This window comes from Falco naumanni, chromosome W (genome assembly GCF_017639655.2).
Source record: "Falco naumanni isolate bFalNau1 chromosome W, bFalNau1.pat, whole genome shotgun sequence".
NCBI classification, from domain to species: Eukaryota; Metazoa; Chordata; class Aves; order Falconiformes; family Falconidae; genus Falco; species Falco naumanni.
The window spans coordinates 14,136,076-14,156,707 of record NC_054079.1 but is presented as its reverse complement, the minus strand read 5'-3'; the positions used below and the strand labels follow the sequence as shown (position 1 = coordinate 14,156,707).

Genomic DNA, 20,632 nt, shown 5'->3' with positions numbered 1-20,632 from the left:
AGGCATTTTAGTAACCCTGCCCTTAGATTCTTCTGTAGAAACAATGCTAGAGCGAATGAGTCGGGTGCCAGTAGGTCAGCAAGCCTTGCTAGTGGAAGCAATCCAAGCAGTAGGGAGAGATTTAGTGCAAGCCCAAAGTCAGGCATTTGCAGCGCTTGCGCCTCTGCGCCCCCCTGGGGCTACCGTGCCCCCGAAGCCAGTGACCACCACGCGCCGAGACTTCCTCTGCTATCGATGCGGGAAGCCAGGACATACCCGTGACCGATGTCGACAACGTCAAGTGTGGTGCCGAAATTGTCAGCAAGGAACCCACAAGACCAACGTCTGTCGGCAGACGGGAAACGAGAAACCGAGCGCGAGGAGCCGCAGCGCGTCGACCCCAATCGCGACTCCTGTCACCTTCACGACACCCCCTCCAGGAGACATGACCAACTCTTATCGACAGACACCGTGTTACAACCCGCCACCCGAGGGAGCCTCGGCCTGGACCTGGCAACAGCAGTAGATGCAACATTAATTGACAACCGAACACAAAAAATTGCAACTCGTGTCCGAGGACCTCTGATAATTAATGGACAAAGTTATGGTGCTCTATTATTAGGGCGGTCTTCTGGTAGTTTAAAAGGCTGTTGTAAAGTGTGTTGCTTATAGTAATAATTGTTAGCATTGCACTCGTATGTTTAAGCTGTGCTCTCTCTTGTATTCGAAAATTACTCGAGCATGTAACTGCACAAGTTTTGCTTGTGCAAAGAGAAAAAGGGGGAAATGTTGCAGAATGGCTGTGTGATCACGGCCATGACTCCCTTAAAGATCTTTGAGAAACAAAGTTAGCGTAAGTTAGCTGAAGCAGGCCTTGCAGCTGTGCTGAGGCACGCTGATAAGGAAGCTGAGAAAGGCACTGACCTTGTGCCTAATGTTGTAAATAACTTTGAGGAATTCGCGTAGACAAGAGAGAAAAAAATATATGTAGCTAGCTATCCGCTGTAACCGCAAATAGGAGGACGTATGAAAATGTAACCCTTTAGAGCTTAGCCAATTAGCAGATGATTTGTAGGCATAAATTAACTGGAACTGTATATAAGACATAATCGCGCCGTAATGAATTGAAGCTTGCTTTATCACTCACATTGAGTCGGCTGCTTGCTTCCCCTCGCTCGTCGCAGACTAAGATTGGACATAGCTGCACCTAAGCTCCATCAGGAGTTTAGAAAGCAAGGGGATTTACTCTGAAACTTGTGACTCAACAGAAGGGTCTGCCTTACCCTTTTGTGTCTTCAGTCTCTGTGCAAATCATTCTAGCTCAATTCTAACTTGATTTTCCTTTGTATGTTTCATCCATGTAGTAAGTAATAGAATGAACCTTGCAATTGAACTTTGCTAGGTCGCACTTCTACAAATTCATATTAGAACTATTTTGCTAATACCTTTGATGGTGATACTTTAAGCGACCTAAACAACTCATTCACAACACCATGTGAATGTTACCTTATGCAAAAGATCCCAATAAATTAGAGTGGTGGTGTTTCTATTTTTTTGTTTGTTTAACAGAAACTCTGTCTGTGGAAGAGTTTCAAAGAGATAAGGAGAATTTTTCCTAGCAGAATGTATCTGGAACCATAGAATCATTTAGGTTGGAAATGACCTTTAAGATCATTGAGTCCAACTGTAAACTTAACACCGCCAAGTCCGCCACTAAACCATGTCCCTAAGCGCCACCTCTACACATCTTTTAAATACCTTCAGGGACAGTGACTCAATCATGTCCCTGGGCAGCCTGTTCCAATGCTTGATAGCTCCTTCAGTTAAGAAATATTTCCTAATATCCAACCTAAACCTTCCCTGGTGCAACTTGAGGCCATGTCCTCTCATAATATCACTTGCTATTTGGTAAAAGAGACCAACACCCACCTTGATATAACCTCCTTTCAGGTAGCTGTAGAGAGTGACAAAGTCTCCCCTCAGCCTCCTCCTCTCCAGGCTAAACAACCCCAGTTCCCTCAGCCGCTCCTCATAAGACTTGCGCTCTAGACCCTTCACCAGCTTTGTTGCTCTTCTATGGATACGCAATAAATATTTCAGAAAAAATGGAATGATGCAAAACCTCCTGAATTCTGTTTGATTTCCATTTTGTTATGGAATATCATGCAGACCTTTTTTCCCAATGACCTTGCTTCTCCTCCTGACTCATCTTGCAAATTTTTTACTAATAGTGCTTAGACACCCTAAGGTTCTAAAATGCCCGTGTACGACAGCCTCAGATATATGCTTTTGTGGTGGGTTGACCTTGACTGGATGCCAGGTGCCCATCAAAGCTGCTCTATCACTCCCCTACTCAGCTGGACAGGGGAGAGAAAATATGGTGAAAGGCTTGTGGGTTGAGATAAGGACAGGGAAATCACTCAGCAATTACCATCACAGGCAAAACAGACTTGACTTGGGGAAATTAGTTTATTACCATTCACATCAGAAAAAAAACCACCTTCCCCCCACCCCTCCCTTCTTCCCGGGCTCAACTTCACTCCAGATTTTCTCTACCTCCTCCCCCCGAATGGTGCAGGGGGATGGGGAATGGGGGCTGCGGTCAGTTCATCACACGTTGTTTCTGCCTCTCATTCCTCCTCACACTCTTCCCCTGCTCCAGCGTAGGGTCCCTCTCATGGGAGACAGTTCTCCATGGACTTCTCCAACATGAGTCCTTCCCACGGGCTGCAGTTCTTCACACACTGCTCCAGCGTGGGTCCTTTCCATGGGGTGCAGTCCTTCAGGAACAGACAGCATGCTCCAGTCTAGGTCCCCCATGGGGTCACAAGTCCTGCCAGCAAATCTGCTCCAGTGTGGGCTCCATTCTCTCCACGGGTCCATAGGTCCTGCCTGGAGCTTGCTCCAGCATGAGCTCTCAATGGGGTCACAGCCTCCTTTGGGCGCATCCACCTGCTCTGGCGTGGGGTCCTCCATGGGCTGCAGGTGGATATGTGCTCCACCAATGACCTCCATGGGCTTAGGGGGCAGCCTGCCTCACCATTGTCTCCACTGTGGGCTGCAGGGGAATGTCTGCTCTGGCACCTGGAGCACCTCCTCCCCCTCCTTCTTCACTGACCTTGGTGTCTGCCGAGTTGTTGCTCTCACATCGTCTCACTAGCCTCTTCTGACTGTTGCTGGTGTTTCACAGCAGGTTTTTTCCCCTTCTTAAATATATTATCACAGAGGCGCTACCACTGTCACTGATTGGCTCGGCCTTGGCCAGCAGCAGGTCCGTCTTGGAGCTGGCTGGTGCTGGCTCTATCGGACATGGAGGAAGCTTCTGGCATGTTCTCACAGAAGCCACCTCTGCAGCCCCCCCCCCGCTACCAAAACCTTTCCATGCAAACCCAATGCAGCTTTTTAATACTTTCTGAATGTTTTTTCCACTGTGTTATTAACTGAGAGGAAAGATTCTCCATGTGTATGAGCCTGAAGTGAGGCAACTCCCTGGTGATGCTGAGGGAAGCAGAGCTAAAAGAACACCATGTTCCCATCACCTGTGATGATCTGTACTTCACATGTAGATGAGACCAGACAGAGCATATTACTGCAAAGATATGACAAAGCCTGAGAGGCAAGTGGGTAGGTGAGGCAGAACAGAGATGAAACTGAAAAAATACAAAATATCCATGTGCTGACTGATCGTATGAACAGTGTGTGGAAGATGCATGCGGATATTTTCATTTAAATCCCTTTTTTGTCTTTCATTCATTTTTCCCTTTGCTGTCCTTACACTGTCTCTTTTCCTTATCTAGCTTCTTCCCTCTATTATTGACTCAAAGAAAGCTTGCAAGCTCCCAGCAGCCCTGGCAGAGCACTAGAGCAGCAAGAGCCAGTCAGGACACTGGCATGGTGCTGTTGCTCACCTGGTGAGCTATAGTGCACACAGAGCAGTTTAGATAATCTCCGTGAAACACATAAGCAGCCTGAATTACTGACTTTGTCTCCTCTCTGTCTCACACTTTTACTGGCTCTGAAGAAGCTCCTTCATCAGTGCTTGTTAACATTTGTTTATGCCTGCTTTCCAAATATAAGGAAGAAAAAAAAAACATAAAGGAGAGCCATATGCAAAGGGAAGAACATTCTGCACCCTCTTATCTTCCTGAGAAAATGTGACATTAAAAGAACACACTAGCTAATGCATTTTAAGCACAGTTCCACAGCCAATACAGACAAAAGCTATGTTAACGTTTCACCAGCTGATCAGGAAGACCTTCTGGTTTCAGAGTGTTTGTTCACAACCAAGACAATTTTATCTACCACCCCTGATGTTATGGTTAACAGATGTCCTTAAGGGTGTGTTCCTACAAGAGCTATCCTTCCTTGATGACAAAGCTTGAACTGTGATCCTTAGTGCTGCTCTTGCCAGTGCCTTGTTGAATCCAGTATTTTGAGAAATAGTAGGAGACTGCAATGTCAGAGAAAGAAGTGGCTTCAGGAAGTTGCTCCCTTTGTAACACAGCGGTGTACAAAAGGCAAAGTCTAGTGTTTGTTTCAGAGCGTTCCCATGCAAACACAATAGAACAAAACCTTCCCATGCAAACACAATAGAATATGCCAGTGTGAATTTTTTAATTTTGCCTTTTCTTCAGGGTTCATTTCAAGGAATGTAGGTTTGAAAAACTGCATTTTGAACATTTTTTCTCATAATAATTCATTCCATCACAGAAAGTAAAAAGCCTACATGTTATCTTTGACAGTCTTCTTTCATAATAGTCCAATACTCTTTCGGAGATTTATTGATGTAACTTTACAGTACTTTGAACCTTTACTGGAAAATGCAGCACTTTTTAAGATGAGAAAATAGCTTTTCTTTAGTTAACATTCAGTAAGTGCTCTTTTCTGACAAGGTATATGTACAAGGAGAATGAGTCTTGCATTGATCATTGAAAATAATGGAGTATTGAAATTCTGCATTAATCTGCCCCTTTGGTGTCTATGCATTCTAAAAATTCTACCATGTTGCGGATTGCCTGCCTACCATACAACTAGAATGTGAAAGATTTACAGAGTGTATTGGTATTGACATATACCAGGGCAGTGAGACTGAACAAGAATTGCTGTATCCAGCTTACTGCAAATATCTGCTTTGCCTTTTCATGTCTTCAGTCTTCCTGAGACTGAAGTTCTTTATAAGGACAATGTTATGTGTTTTGGATTAATCAAATGCCTTGGTTATTTGAACGGTCATATATGTAAGGAACAGCAAAATCTCTTTTTTAAATGACCTGTGTGTTGGCTTTTGTGGAGAATTGTGAGAATCAAAATCTCTAGACGTCATTAGTGGAAATGTATGTCTAAAAGAAAATATAATAGCAATGAGCTATAATCCAAGCTCCTATTGATGTGGGATTAGGTGGGGATACATTTGACTGATTTTCAATCAGTTGTATTTTTGTACTACAGAGTCTTTTGCAAAACATAAGCCTTTGGAATCATTATTAAGGACAAGTTCTCTTGCTTAAAAAATTTGTTATAACTAGAAGATGAGACATGAGAAAATCAGACAAAAAAGTCTAAGAATAAAATAAGTGACTTTGGTAATGAGAAGTATTTGACTGCATAGATTCATAGTTCATAGAATGAAAAATCACATCTAGCTGCAATAAAATGAAGCGTTTTACATTCTTAAATAAAGAAATTCTGGTAAGGCTCTTGAGCAAGTCTTCAAAACAAAGCTGAATGAGTTCCCTTTATATTGATGTGACGATATTTCTTCAGGTTGTATCTCCTTATTTATCATTTTCTTTTTTTTTTCATTTCACCTTTGCAGAATACGCAATTAATTCCTTCAGTGAAACTTAATTTTTTACTGTATATTTTGTTTTTTAAACATCTTCAATATCCTACTGACATAAGGAGAACCAATTGACCCTCAAATCATATTTTCTCAAAGCTAAGCTCTTTTAGAGTCCTTAAAATTGACTAACATCCTCTGACATTTGAATTACTAGTATTTGCAAAGTTGCTATTATGACAAATATAGTTTTGATTAAAAAATAGTAATAATCCTATCTTGCTTAACCATGAATTCCAGAAATCAGCATGGTTCCAAAAGTACATTTCTGCCAAAACAAATGCATGGTTCCCTTTTTTTAGAGCAATTATATCTTTTGTAAAATATAAATGTAAAGAGAAGTCTGACCTCCTCTTTAGTCACAGTACCTTATGATAACCTACTCAAATTAATATAATTTTTTAAACAGATTTAAAATAGCACAGTATCCATTTCCTGAAGGAAAGATCTGGACAGACTCCTTTACAGCACAAAATGCCTGGGGCTTGCTTCAGCTTATTTTTGACCATTCTGATGAAGTGAAACAACCCTAAAGGCAGTGTGATCTGTCCCTTTAAAATTCCTCTGCCTAGCATTGCAGACCCATCACAAATGGCTTAAAGGTTAAACTACAGCAGGCTGCTTTGACTCATGCCAGGCAGGGCTGGGCCTGTGAGCATTGGCATTGGATCCAGGGCTACAAAGGTAGTCTGTAGCAGTTTTTGCCCATGTCCATCCCTCTGGTCTTGCACTAAGCAAAGCCAGGTGGGGAGATTTGATCCATTGTTTGTTTTTCACTAGAAATGGTTGTCAGACTACATTGTGGTCTTTTTTGTGCATGAAGCATTTTAAAGACAGGGATCCGAATGTGTAGAGATAATGGCTGTGGTATAAGAAGGGGTCATTAGTGAATTTAACACCCACACAGACCAGCTTCCAAAACACTTAGGTGACAGATTTTTGAAGCTATTTCATCTTTTCTTACAGACATCTAGGGCTCTGATACACAAGATTCCCTTCCAGGGTACCTTCTCCTAAATGTGTAGTTAAGCAAGCTAGTTCTATACCAGTGCAGTTTTCCTAAGCACCCTGTATTGCCCAAGTAGAGAGAGATATAGATTCTGTACATTCTCTTTCTCTCTCCATTATCATATGGAGAAAGAAGAGATATTCATATCCTACCAAGCACTTGAGTCAGAGGTTAAAGCCAGGCATAGTTACAAGTCCAAGGCAAAATATAAGTGCTTAGAGTAAGCTTACTGTACCCTGTGTTACTTTCAAGGGTAGTTAGAAGGTGGTAGCCAGCAGCATCACTCCTAGCTGAGCCTGGAGCCAGGACATGGATCTTTCCTTCCTACAGAGCAGGTCTGAATATCAGTTGAGTGGTGGCAGTCAGCAGCTGAGAGGTTCTACAAGTGTGCTCCTAAGTTGCTCATTAGTTGCATCGCATTCAAATTACAGAAAAGAGCTTTGTAGGGTGAGCTGTTTCACTACCAGCACTCAAGGTCCCATGTTGTTTCAAAGACTCAAATGCTCCAATTCAGCTGTAGTCAAGGTCAGAGCTTGTATAATTTAAATGGAAGGTAAATTAAAGTTCAAACTTGGCCCCTGTCAGTGGCTTAATGTACAATGTAAATATCATCCTGGTAGATGAAAGAGCTATAGTTGAATGTGCTGGAGAGAAACAACAGAAGGAAGATAGAATGATTTTGAAGTTTTGCTGATAAATTTAAATCCTAATATTAGGATAAATCATAATTTTAAAAGGTGAGATATAAGAAATTAATAAGCTGTTAATTTTGTTTCAAAACTCTGGGTTTAGGTTATAAGATTTGAATTAAAATGTGAAAATTCTTTTTTTAATTGTGTGGGAGAAAGTGTCATTGCTTCTTTCTAAAAATATAGGAAGAATGTTGATAGCAAGGGAAAATGCTAAAAGACTGTATTATTTTAAAAAGTAAAAGTAAAACCTCTGTTGATGTTATTCCTATAATAATAAATACTGACAGATAATCCCTAGTTTATTTGAAATCCAAAATTAAACAGAATCATGTTACCCTAAATGTCAAAATAACTGTTGTCTTTTTTACCTTGTTGAAATTCTGTTTGAAATTTATTTAAGGGGAATTTGCTTTGTTTTGACTTCTCCCTCTCTCTGTCTCTCTTTTAAGGTCAACTCAAATCAAAACATACTCCTGGGATAATGCCCAGGTTATTTTGGTTGGTAACAAATGTGACATGGAGGATGAACGGGTAATCTTCACTGAGAGAGGCAAACATCTAGCAGAGCAACTTGGTAAGAAAAGAAATTACAAAAGCTTTATGATTGCTTGTAAGAATGTGCAAAGTAACGTCATTAATTGCTACAGTGCTTATAATGAAATGTTTGTGAAACACTCACTGTAAAGAAATAGTCATACACCATTTCCCTTTTGTTTCTGCAGGCTGAGGTCTGAACTGTCCTTGCTGATATCACTAAAACTGTAAAATCATTAGAATGGACATGTGTCCAGGGATGACCTTATGCAGAGCTGTGACATGTCTGTCATCTAAAAGTGTCCACAAGACCAGTGCTGGCTCAGAGGCTGGCTTAGGCTAAAGACATATCTGATACAACATTCCTTATGCTGCTTCTTAGATAGGAAGTACATTATGGCCTTTTCGATTAGCAGCAAGATTAGTCATGAGTATGTATATATACGTACAATATGTTTAAGTAGTTATAGACATAGGCAGATACGTCCAAGACACGGAAAAATTAAAAAAAAACCAACAAATCAACAAAAAAAACCACCCTAGGAGAAGGAGAGGAGAGCAGAGATTGAAGAAACGGTTTACTCTGTGAACTAGACCTTTATGCAAGTTGAGAACATTTGGGTTGTGATTTCCAATACCAATAATCCAAAACAGAAAGACACCAATATCCAACTCCTATTGCTATCAGTTCACATACTGCATATTTACACAGGTGTAAATAATATGAATCTCTGTTTCATCAAGTCTCCCTCTAGGAGCCAAATGTCCACACAGAAAATTATGGCGCTGTGAACATCTCTGTTTCTCTGTTTCTGCCCAGCAGTGATATCCTTTCATACCATGAAATGTTTTTGAGGTGATACTGACCAAATTGTAATGGAAAAGCTCCAGAGCATCATAGTAATACTACTCATCCTGGTTTTTTCTCCAAATTTGTTGATATCTGGAAAGCATGCTCAGCAGGTGTGCAAATCAAACCCTGGCATCATTGGAGGTCAATTTCTGTGCTGTACTGGGCATGGGGTTGTTATTATTATTTTTAAAACTGATTGTGGTAAAGGTTCTGTCTGGCTTCTGGTGAAGGTGTGTAGCTAAGATCTCCTTGTCACTATTCTTATACAGGTGTTTAGGGGAAAGGGTATTATAAGAATGACTACATCAGAAACAGAAGGAGATGCTGACATTTCACCACCTGTGCTGGATCTAATCCCATGCTGGTGGCTTTTAATTTATGTATTTTCATAGCTCGTTGACTTCATTTATTTAAAATTAATTTTTCTAGTTGTACAATTGTTTGTCCTGGCAAATAATTTCATCAGAACAACATATCTTCCTATTGCATCTGTCTAAATAAGCATTACATTTGTATAAAAGCACGCCTCAAAAGTATCCATTAAAAATAACCAAAAATTAGTCCTTGAAAGGTGACAGAAAAGTTTTAACAGGTTATGTCCAAAACAATTGTCAAAATTTCTGAAGAACTGAGTTTTAAAAACTGTTTGCAACAAAACCAAAATGGTTTCCATTGCATCTGCTTTAACAGGGGATATTTTTCTTTGCAGAAATACTTGTCACATTATATATATCTTTATATAATCTGTTCTTCCCTCTGTGAGTATTTGTAATATTTATTCATTTTAATAGAAGCTAGGGAAGTGTATTCAATGGAGAAATGAATGAAAAAATTGTAACTGTATACTTTTACCCCAAATTTAGACCAGGCACTAAAATACCTGGCACTCTGTAAATTTGCAAAGTAGAGTCTGAAGATTTTTTTTAAGTCACATAACTAAACTGAATTTCTATTCCTTGAACTATTTTCCTATAGGAAGATTAATGCAATGAGTTGACAAGCAAACCCCAAGGTCATGAATTTAGAAGGACAAGAAGGAAATTTGCATGTTGTACAGTCAAGAATCCTCAGGTGTAATAAACAATGCTTGCAAAAAACCAAACAAACAAAGAGTAATGAGACAGATATAAAACCTCATGTTTCATGCTTTAAAGCAAGCTCTAACTCCTGGGTCTTAGAATTTGGTCTTTATGGAAGCAGATTATCCTCTATTCCCATCTTTATCTACTCTGGGTTTTTCCTTTCTCAGATATACATCCTGTGGCTATCTCAAAGGCAGATTATTGTATTGGATAAATTGTGGCTCTGATCCAGTATGTTAATTACTGTAATCAGATTGCACACAGTGTCCTGGTTTCAGCTGGGATAGAGTTAATTTTCTTTACAGTAGCTGGTACAATGGTGTGGTTTGGATTTAGTATGAGAATAATGTTGATAACACACTGATGGTTTTAGTTGTTGCTGGGTAATGTTTATACTAAGTCAAGGACTTTTCAGTTTCTCAGGCCTTGTTAGTGAAAAGGCTGGAGGGGCACAAGAAATTGGGAGACACAGCCAGGTCAGATGACCTGAACCAGCCAAAGAGGTATTCCATACCATGGGACGTCATGCTCAGTATATAAACTGGGGGAGTTGGCTGAGGCCTTGAGATCGTTGCTTGGGGACTGGCTGGGCATCAGTCAGCGGGTGATGAGCAGTTGTACTGTGCATCACTTGTGTTTTTTTCCTTTTGGATTTTTATTCCTCTTTCCCTCTCTCTCCTTTTCATTATAATTGTTGTTATTATTATATTTCATTTTATTTCAATTATTTAATTGTTCTTATCTCAACCCATGGGTTTTACCTTTTTCCTGATTCTCTTCCCCATCCCACAAGGGGAGTAGGGGGAGTGAGTGAGCGGCTATGTGGTACTTAGTTGCTGGCTGGAGTTAAACCATGACACACATAAATGTTTATAAGTTTTCTGTACAGTTGCAATCATTTAAATCTGCTCAGAGACGGTGGGAGGTGATGTCAGGAAAAGCAGGAGTTTCCCTGAATTGTAGTAAGTTCTCTGGCCATGTTGGCCAGTTTGAAGGGCATGGGTTGTGTCAAACACTTGGGACTGTTTTTTCTTTCTCTGCCAGTGAGCTGATAACATCTTTTGTGGACAACTTTTAAAAATAGCAATATAGATTTTTGTGTCCAGCAAGACATTTTAAGACTGTAGGTCCTTTGAATGCCATGGTCTGCAATGTTGGTTACAACCACAATTACAATTGAGTACAACACATGTGAGTGCTGTACAAAGAACACATTGCGAAACACTGTTCTCAAATGTGGTTTTATTTTTAGCCCTGGTTTATTTGAAGTCACTGATAAAATGAATACATGTACATTTTGGGCAGGCTTTTCAAAAGGTCAAAAAGAACATTGGGCATTTAGCCATCTGGGAATCATGGTGTCCTGTTGAGAACATCGTTATTGGAAAATTGTGGCTGCTGACCTCTGAAAAATGTGGCCTTCAATTTTATTAAGGAGGTGTAATCAATCATTCATATAAATTTCAGTGCTGGTTCATTTCTCAAGTGTAACCCCAAACAAGTGGTTTAGATCAACCAGCAATAGGTCTCATTACCTGCTAAAGTCTGGATAAACTAGTCAAGTATCCTGTGGTAGCTCTGAGTAGCTCTCCTCATAACACTAATGGGAGTTCACAGAAGAGAGAAGGTATGATTAATAAAACCAGATCTGACCTTGAAGGGAAATTAACACACTTATGAAGACAGAAATTGTCTCATTTCCATTTTACATTTTTAAAAGTTTATTTTTAATGACATAGAGCATAACAATGGTGATATGACCACAGATCATAGCTGCAAGCAGCATAAGACCTTACCTACAGTAATGTCCAGAAGTAGGTGCCTTGGGAAAGGTTTAAAAGGGCAAACATATAGTGATACTTTCCCAGACTGTAGCAAATTATGTTTGCAGGCAGCATTTTTATATTCAATTGGCCTTTCATGATCTTTTTTCCATGGGCTTGTTCAACGTTGTCTTTGAAATCATATAAAATCTTACCATCCACAACATCTTTTAAATATACAGTTTGAGTTATCTGCTTCTGCTTGTCCACTTGCTAGTTTTATTTGATGCTTCTTAACTGTTATATTCTGAAAAGCAGTGAATAATTGTTTCCTCTTACCTGTTCTGTATCACTGTTGGTTTTAAAGACCTCTATCATATCCCTCCTTTTTCTCCAGGCTGAAATTCCTAGACTATGTCATCATTCCAGACACAGAGACCATCTCACACCTTAGCCATTCCTTGTCACCCTATTCAGTACTTTCTGTAAGTGGTACATCTTTTCTTGAGAAATTAGTTCATGGTTGTTTAACATTTTAGCATCATTAAAAGAGTAATGTTATAATGAGATGAAAACAGACAGGATCAAATAAATTCAGCTGAGTCATTTAACTATCTCACAGAGATATCACACCAAGAAAATATAGAAATGGGACAAATCAGCCAGTAGAGGGAACAAATTAACTTAATGGTAATTGATGTGGGGATCACAGCAATCACGTTTAAACAGGTTTATTCACTAATCACTAAAAAAAAGAAAAGGGTGTAGAGCATAATGCCTAGGCTATTTTGTCACTTCGTGAATGTTTACTCTGAGCACTACATGCATTGGCTATCAAGTGAAACCCCAATACAGTCAGCACTTACATGCTTTAAAGCATTTAATAAAAAAGGCTTGGAACTTCTTTCAAGGAAAATGCATACACACTTGCTGGCTGCATTACTCACAGTTTTTCTAACATTCATCTCATGCATCTCAGCTGAGATCAAAGCTTCATATGTTCATAAAAGTTTGGTGTCACTTGTCAGAATAGAAATAAAAAGAATGACTCACGGATGGCATTAATTTATTGGTTTCTTTTAATTTGTGGTTTGCATGGTATATTGTGACCTACATTCTGGCAAAGACTTAGCAGGCAGAGGTGTGCACAGAGCTTTGAATAGACACTGAGTAACTGCACATGCAAATGGATGGTTGCATATGTAGTTTGTCATATAGTTTCCCCATTTATTTATGCCATTTGGCTGTGCCTGCAAATTAGCTACATAATTTTATATATTTTCTTGCCTTTGTTTGTTCATGTGCTTCTGTACAGCTTCTATTTGCTATGTGTATGCAACAAATTATTTAAACACTAATTAGGTTTTAATTGCAAGTTCTGTCATTGCAGGGTATATTATATCTTTAAGACCAGGGCCCCCTAAGGTTGCTGCAGAAGTACAGTCCTGCCATAGGTTCAAACTATACCTGTTGTGCTCATGCTGTACCAGGTACTAGGTGTATCTGCCCCAAATGTCTGTCCATCTTTGCTGTAAGGTTCTGCTTGTCCTATCTCACCTTTTTGGCTCAGATTGGTTAAGGCTCTGGGAAATAGAGCTTTTGTATCATAGAAACATTGGTTGGAAGGGACCTTTGGTGATCATCTAGTGTGATGTCCTGCTAAAATCTGCCTCTGACTATATTCTGTCAAGCAGTTTTCAGGGCAGTGCCCTTCCCATCAGATTTTCTGTGCTTACTCTGCCACTCAGGGCCACCCATGGCTGGCAGCACCCAGAACTTCTGAGCATGTCTTAGGGTGCACTCACCTGCTTTGCAAATGTATCCTGGCACACTGTTTCTCCCAGAGGCCACCAATCAATGTCAGAAAACAAAACAAAGTGGGCTCTTTCTGAGTGAACTCTCACATTCCTTTCTGCAAAGACAGGCATAAGCCAGCCCTTATGCTGAATTCAGAGCACCAGCAAAGGTCTGTGAATGCTGCCCCAGCATCAGCAGTGCCCAGGGCTTCAGTGTGTCTCCACAGCTTGTCACTCACAGAGGTGGATATTTTATCCCTTAGATTTTAACACACACCTTATTTTGCATATTTTGGGTCTTTTTTCCCCTCTCTACATCCTTTCTCTTCTCACCTCTTTTTTGATATTTCTTCCTTAATCTCTTTATTTTCAGCTTTTTCTTTCTTTCCTTCTCTTGATTCCCAGTGCTTCAAAAATACGTTCCACAAAAAAATGAGAAGAAAATTTCTCACTTCAAATACCTATTTTGTTTTCATTTTGTTCTTGGCTCAGGCATATATATACATAATGGTTGTGCTAGGGCAGGGGTCCTCAAACTACGTCCCGCGGGCCGGATACGGCCCCCCAGGGTCCTCAATCCGCCCCCCGGTATTTACAGAACCCCCCCAACCCCCCTTCCCCCCCCCCCGCCGGGGGTTGGGGGGGAAAACCAAGCAGCCGCAGATGACTGCTTGCCACTTCATCCGCGCACTGGCCCCCTGGTTAAAAAGTTTGAGGACCCCTGTGCTAGGGAGATGCCAGAGACCCAATTCAGGGGTGACTAGATTTATTCAAATTAAACCCATTTAGCAAGCCCAAAAGCAGAGCGTTTTTCAGTTCCATGTGCTTATACAGGGTGTAATTTGGCATCTAGCACTTCTGTGCAATCTGACCAAGCCTGCAAGACCAGGCCTGCTATTGAGATGGGACAGGAACATTACTGGTTTCTGAATCCTGCCAGGGCTGGGGCACAAGACAGCAGTTCTGCAGCATCAGGACTGGGGTGAACCTTCACATGCCTTCAGGTATGAGCTTTGTGAGTATTAGGTATATGTGTACATTAAGCATCTGTGAGTACACTGGGGGTATTAGGCATCTGTGAGTTTAGGCAGCAACTGAAGAGGCATATTTAGGGCTGTAATTTTGGCATCTAAATTGGGAATCAAGTGGGACTTGGCACCTCAGCACACAGCTTGCTAGAACAGCAAGTTCTGTTTTGCCTTTGTAGCTGGCTGGATGCCATGGTGCAGAAGGCAGGGTCACCAGCAGCTTCAAGAGCATGGACATATGGGTACATCTAACTTTGCATTAAAAAATGAAAATAATTAGGTTGTGCGGAAACATGCCTGTTCATAGTTCCACCCTTCATCATTTTTTTAGTTCTTCTTAAAGAGCAAAGGTTAGTGCCAGAGGAAGGAGACAAACAACACTCACAAACGTCTTCTGTTTAGTTACAACACACACAGGGTATCGGTAGATCAATTAAAGGCTCCTGTCCTCAAGATGGTTTTTTTACAGGAGGAAAATGCCAATGGGCCATTGATTTCATGCACTTGGAACTGGGTTACAGGAAAGTTACTTAATGACAATGAGAAGCAAGGAATTGTTTTCACTCACTAAATGTCTCATATAAACAAACAAAAATTTCTTTCCCAGGTGTGGCGTATGAAGGCACAGACTCCGGTTGTGGTGCAACCAGAGACACTTTATTGTGCAAAGAAGGTCATATTTATATCTCTGAGCCCGGATGCAAATTCCAGCTGTATGTTCCACCAGGCTCAGGGCAGAAGCCATTCATGCAGTTACATAGTTATATATGGTTATAAACATGCAAACATCTTTTGGCTAAATAACCATGTTTTTCTTTCTTACTTTCCTTCATAAGACCCAGCTGTTTTCTTACTTCCCTCAGTAATGATCAGACATTCTCCATCCTCCTCTCCCACAGCCAGGAATCTAATTTATTCCCCAAATGCACTCTTTCAAAAGATATCTGGAAGCCACAAGCAAAATCAGTACAACTGGCATTCTGTTCTGTAAGACTGGAAAAGGTGGTGTTTGCTAGTGAGTTACCAGTAACTGCCTCTCGTGTCTGTCTGTTCCATCACAGCTGAGAGTCTCCCTTTACCTTTTTTTTAATTTTTAATTTGGCAATCCTGAAGGATGGATAAATATCTTAGCCTTTCTGTTAACAATGTTTACATTAGCTCTATCCAGAATAGTGATAAAGCACTACTTTTTGCTGAGATAATAATAGCAAAATCCTATTTGAGGGTTTAATGTTTTAATACTTTTCTTAATGTAGTATAGTCTTTGGGCTTGTTTGGACACCACAGGTCTCATCCAGCTGATTTACAAAGCACAGCACGGTGTAACCAGATCTGCTACCATAGCTGCAGTTGCAGGATGTACTTTCATAGTGGTTTAGCCACAGTAGGCAGCTAAGCATCACACAGCCACTCGCTCACTCCCCCCACAATGGGATGGGGGAGAGATTCAGAAGGGTAAAAGTGAGAAAACTCAAGGGTTGAGATAAACACAGATTAATAAAGCAAAGGAAAATAAAATAAAAGCAAAATAAGCAAAATAAGGAATTCATTCACTACTTCCCATGGGCAGACAGGTATTCATTCATCTCCAGGAAAGCAGGGCTCCATCACATATAACTGTTACTTGAGAAGACAAATGCTATCACTCTGAATGTCCTCCCCTTCCTTCTTCTTCCTCCACCTTTTATTGCTGAGCATGACGTCATACGGTATGGAATATCCTTTTGGTCAGTTGGGGTCAGCTGTTCTGGCTGTGTCCCCTCCCAGCTTATTGTGCATCCCCATCCTACTCACTGGTGAGGTGTTGTGAGAAGTGGAAAAGGCCTTGACTCTGTGCAAGCACTGCTCAGCAATAACTAAAACAACCCTGTGTTATCAACAGTTTCCAGCAAAAAACCAAAACATAATCTCATACAAGCTACTATGAATAAATTTAACTCTACCTCAGCCAAAACCAGTACAGTATTGAAGAACAGCAATGGTCACCAGCTACTTTCAGCCCAGTTTCTTAGGAGAGATGACCTTTGCAATCATGCCATGTGTGCCTCTCTCTCTCTTTGAGAGGGGTAGAGCTCTCAAAAATATTAACAGTTCTGAGAAAGTGGACAACTGAGCAGAGGAGAAACGTCTTGCAGTTGCCTTGACAGCCTACAACGTGAATGCAAACCCTATTAGATGCTATTCACAGCAGGGAAGAAGATGAGTGCCTGTCAGTGCCCCCTCAGAACTGACCATGAGATGCAAATCCAAGAAAATCATTAGGTCCTTTGCTTTATATACTATGATATTGTTAAATTATTAATTCCAGTGGCTTCCTAGACTTTGCCTTTTGTACACCGCTGTGTTACAAAGGGAGCAACTTCCTGAAGCCACTTCTTTCTCTGACATTGCAGTCTCCTACTATTTCTCAAAATACTGGATTCAACAAGGCACTGGCAAGAGCAGCACTAAGGATCACAGTTCAAGCTTTGTCATCAAGGAAGGATAGCTCTTGTAGGAACACACCCTTAAGGACATCTGTTAACCATAACATCAGGGGTGGTAGATAAAATTGTCTTGGTTGTGAACAAACACTCTGAAACCAGAAGGTCTTCCTGATCAGCTGGTGAAACGTTAACATAGCTTTTGTCTGTATTGGCTGTGGAACTGTGCTTAAAATGCATTAGCTAGTGTGTTCTTTTAATGTCACATTTTCTCAGGAAGATAAGAGGGTGCAGAATGTTCTTCCCTTTGCATATGGCTCTCCTTTATGTTTTTTTTTTCTTCCTTATATTTGGAAAGCAGGCATAAACAAATGTTAACAAGCACTGATGAAGGAGCTTCTTCAGAGCCAGTAAAAGTGTGAGACAGAGAGGAGACAAAGTCAGTAATTCAGGCTGCTTATGTGTTTCACGGAGATTATCTAAACTGCTCTGTGTGCACTATAGCTCACCAGGTGAGCAACAGCACCATGCCAGTGTCCTGACTGGCTCTTGCTGCTCTAGTGCTCTGCCAGGGCTGCTGGGAGCTTGCAAGCTTTCTTTGAGTCAATAATAGAGGGAAGAAGCTAGATAAGGAAAAGAGACAGTGTAAGGACAGCAAAGGGAAAAATGAATGAAAGACAAAAAAGGGATTTAAATGAAAATATCCGCATGCATCTTCCACACACTGTTCATACGATCAGTCAGCACATGGATATTTTGTATTTTTTCAGTTTCATCTCTGTTCTGCCTCACCTACCCACTTGCCTCTCAGGCTTTGTCATATCTTTGCAGTAATATGCTCTGTCTGGTCTCATCTACATGTGAAGTACAGATCATCACAGGTGATGGGAACATGGTGTTCTTTTAGCTCTGCTTCCCTCAGCATCACCAGGGAGTTGCCTCACTTCAGGCTCATACACATGGAGAATCTTTCCTCTCAGTTAATAACACAGTGGAAAAAACATTCAGAAAGTATTAAAAAGCTGCATTGGGTTTGCATGGAAAGGTTTTGGTAGCGGGGGGGGGGGGCTGCAGAGGTGGCTTCTGTGAGAACATGCCAGAAGCTTCCTCCATGTCCGATAGAGCCAGCACCAGCCAGCTCCAAGACGGACCTGCTGCTGGCCAAGGCCGAGCCAATCAGTGACAGTGGTAGCGCCTCTGTGATAATATATTTAAGAAGGGGAAAAAACCTGCTGTGAAACACCAGCAACAGTCAGAAGAGGCTAGTGAGACGATGTGAGAGCAACAACTCGGCAGACACCAAGGTCAGTGAAGAAGGAGGGGGAGGAGGTGCTCCAGGTGCCAGAGCAGACATTCCCCTGCAGCCCACAGTGGAGACAATGGTAAGGCAGGCTGCCCCCTAAGCCCATGGAGGTCATTGGTGGAGCACATATCCACCTGCAGCCCATGGAGGACCCCACGCCAGAGCAGGTGGATGCGCCCAAAGGAGGCTGTGACCCCATTGAGAGCTCATGCTGGAGCAAGCTCCAGGCAGGACCTATGGACCCGTGGAGAGAATGGAGCCCACACTGGAGCAGATTTGCTGGCAGGACTTGTGACCCCATGGGGGACCTAGACTGGAGCATGCTGTCTGTTCCTGAAGGACTGCACCCCATGGAAAGGACCCACGCTGGAGCAGTGTGTGAAGAACTGCAGCCCGTGGGAAGGACTCATGTTGGAGAAGTCCATGGAGAACTGTCTCCCATGAGAGGGACCCTACGCTGGAGCAGGGGAAGAGTGTGAGGAGGAATGAGAGGCAGAAACAACGTGTGATGAACTGACCGCAGCCCCCATTCCCCATCCCCCTGCACCATTCGGGGGGAGGAGGTAGAGAAAATCTGGAGTGAAGTTGAGCCCGGGAAGAAGGGAGGGGTGGGGGGAAGGTGGTTTTTTTTCTGATGTGAATGGTAATAAACTAATTTCCCCAAGTCAAGTCTGTTTTGCCTGTGATGGTAATTGCTGAGTGATTTCCCTGTCCTTATCTCAACCCACAAGCCTTTCACCATATTTTCTCTCCCCTGTCCAGCTGAGTAGGGGAGTGATAGAGCAGCTTTGATGGGCACCTGGCATCCAGTCAAGGTCAACCTGATATGGAGAAATAGTGTGAAATGGGGACACTTAACACCGACTGTGATTGTATATGTCTGCTCAAGGAATGTGGGTATGGTGACTAGTCATGGGTGCGGTGTCTGGTCACACAGGCACACAGCTCTGAGGAGACAACTACAGTTTTTGAGGAGACGCCTGCCCCTCTCCTCTAACAAAGGGGAGACGGGGAGACGCCTGCCCTTCTTTCTCTAACAAAGGGGCTATTTAAAAGAGAATGAGAGAAGATGAGAGACATTCAAATGCTATCTAGAGGGAGGGAGTGCTAAGTCTCCTTGCTGGAGAAGATGGTGACGTGCGGAATTTGACTCTATAACTCGAAAGTTATAAAGTAGGTATGTTTATTGCGCGCAGATGCACGGGGGATCGCTCCTCCACAAGCGTGCACACCCGAAGTGACGAACCATCCCACATTTATACAATGAAACAAATGAATATTCAATTAGCGCCTATACATATTCGTTACCTAAACCCCGCTTCGTATGTTAATTAGCTTATCAGTCCGTTTCCTGGAATGTGGTGGTCTTGCAGGTTTGTAGGTGAGTCATGTTCTTGTGACCATCCCATCTTCTCCAGCAAGGAGACTTAGCACTCCCTCCCTCTAGATAGCATTTGAATGTCTCTCATCTTCTCTCATTCTCTTTTAAATAGCCCCTTTGTTAGAGAAAGAAGGGCAGGCGTCTCCCCGTCTCCCCTTTGTTAGAGGAGAGGGGCAGGCGTCTCCTCAAAAACTGTAGTTGTCTCCTCAGAGCTGTGTGCCTGTGTGACCAGACACCGCACCCATGACTAGTCACCATACCCACATTCCTTGAGCAGACATATACAATCACAGTCGGTGTTAAGTGTCCCCATTTCACACTATTTCTCCATATCAATCCCCCCTTTTTATTAAATTAAGTAAATTCTTTTACTTAAGCAGTCTTCCCGAATGATATAAAGCATCATACATAAGTGTTACCCTTTTAAACATTCTCCAAACCCACAAATATAACATAATGGTTAGTATTAAGGAAATTCCTAAACTGATCAATAAGATCACAATGGGGTGTACCATAGTGTTAAGAATTCCTGTTGCAGAAGGTGACCAGCCAAAGAGAGTATCCCACCAATTATGGTTTCCATCCTGTTCTACCTTTTTTAAAACTTTCTTGATCCCCTCTACATCATGATGGATCATAAGAAGAGTTTCATGTCCCTTTTCTTTGGTTTCTTTCAGTATACGTTGTAAATCTGCATGTTTTAATAGTTCTTTTATACTACTTATATTTAGTCCTATGGGGGTAGGAATTATCATCTGTGATAGGGTAAAGTTGGATTTTAAGAATTGATGAGACACTACTGGGGCTGAGTAACTAAAATCGCATCCTGTTATAGTAGTGAAATTACAAATACAATAATTTGAATATTGTGCAGTCTCCTTTACCTCCCCATCTACGGTTATTGTGTTACACTTAGTTCTCAAACATGCACATCCCTTCCCTGCATATAT

General features: G+C 41.6%; 1 protein-coding gene across 1 annotated transcript in view; it reads right to left on the bottom strand.

The window, feature by feature from the left end:
- Positions 1-20,632, bottom strand: part of LOC121080416 (ras-related protein Rab-3C-like) — a 184,877-nt gene that overhangs the window by 5,412 nt on the left and 158,833 nt on the right. The window contains 1 exon segment of the mRNA XM_040578436.1: positions 18,995-19,050. Coding sequence (XP_040434370.1) covers positions 18,995-19,050 — 56 coding nt within the window.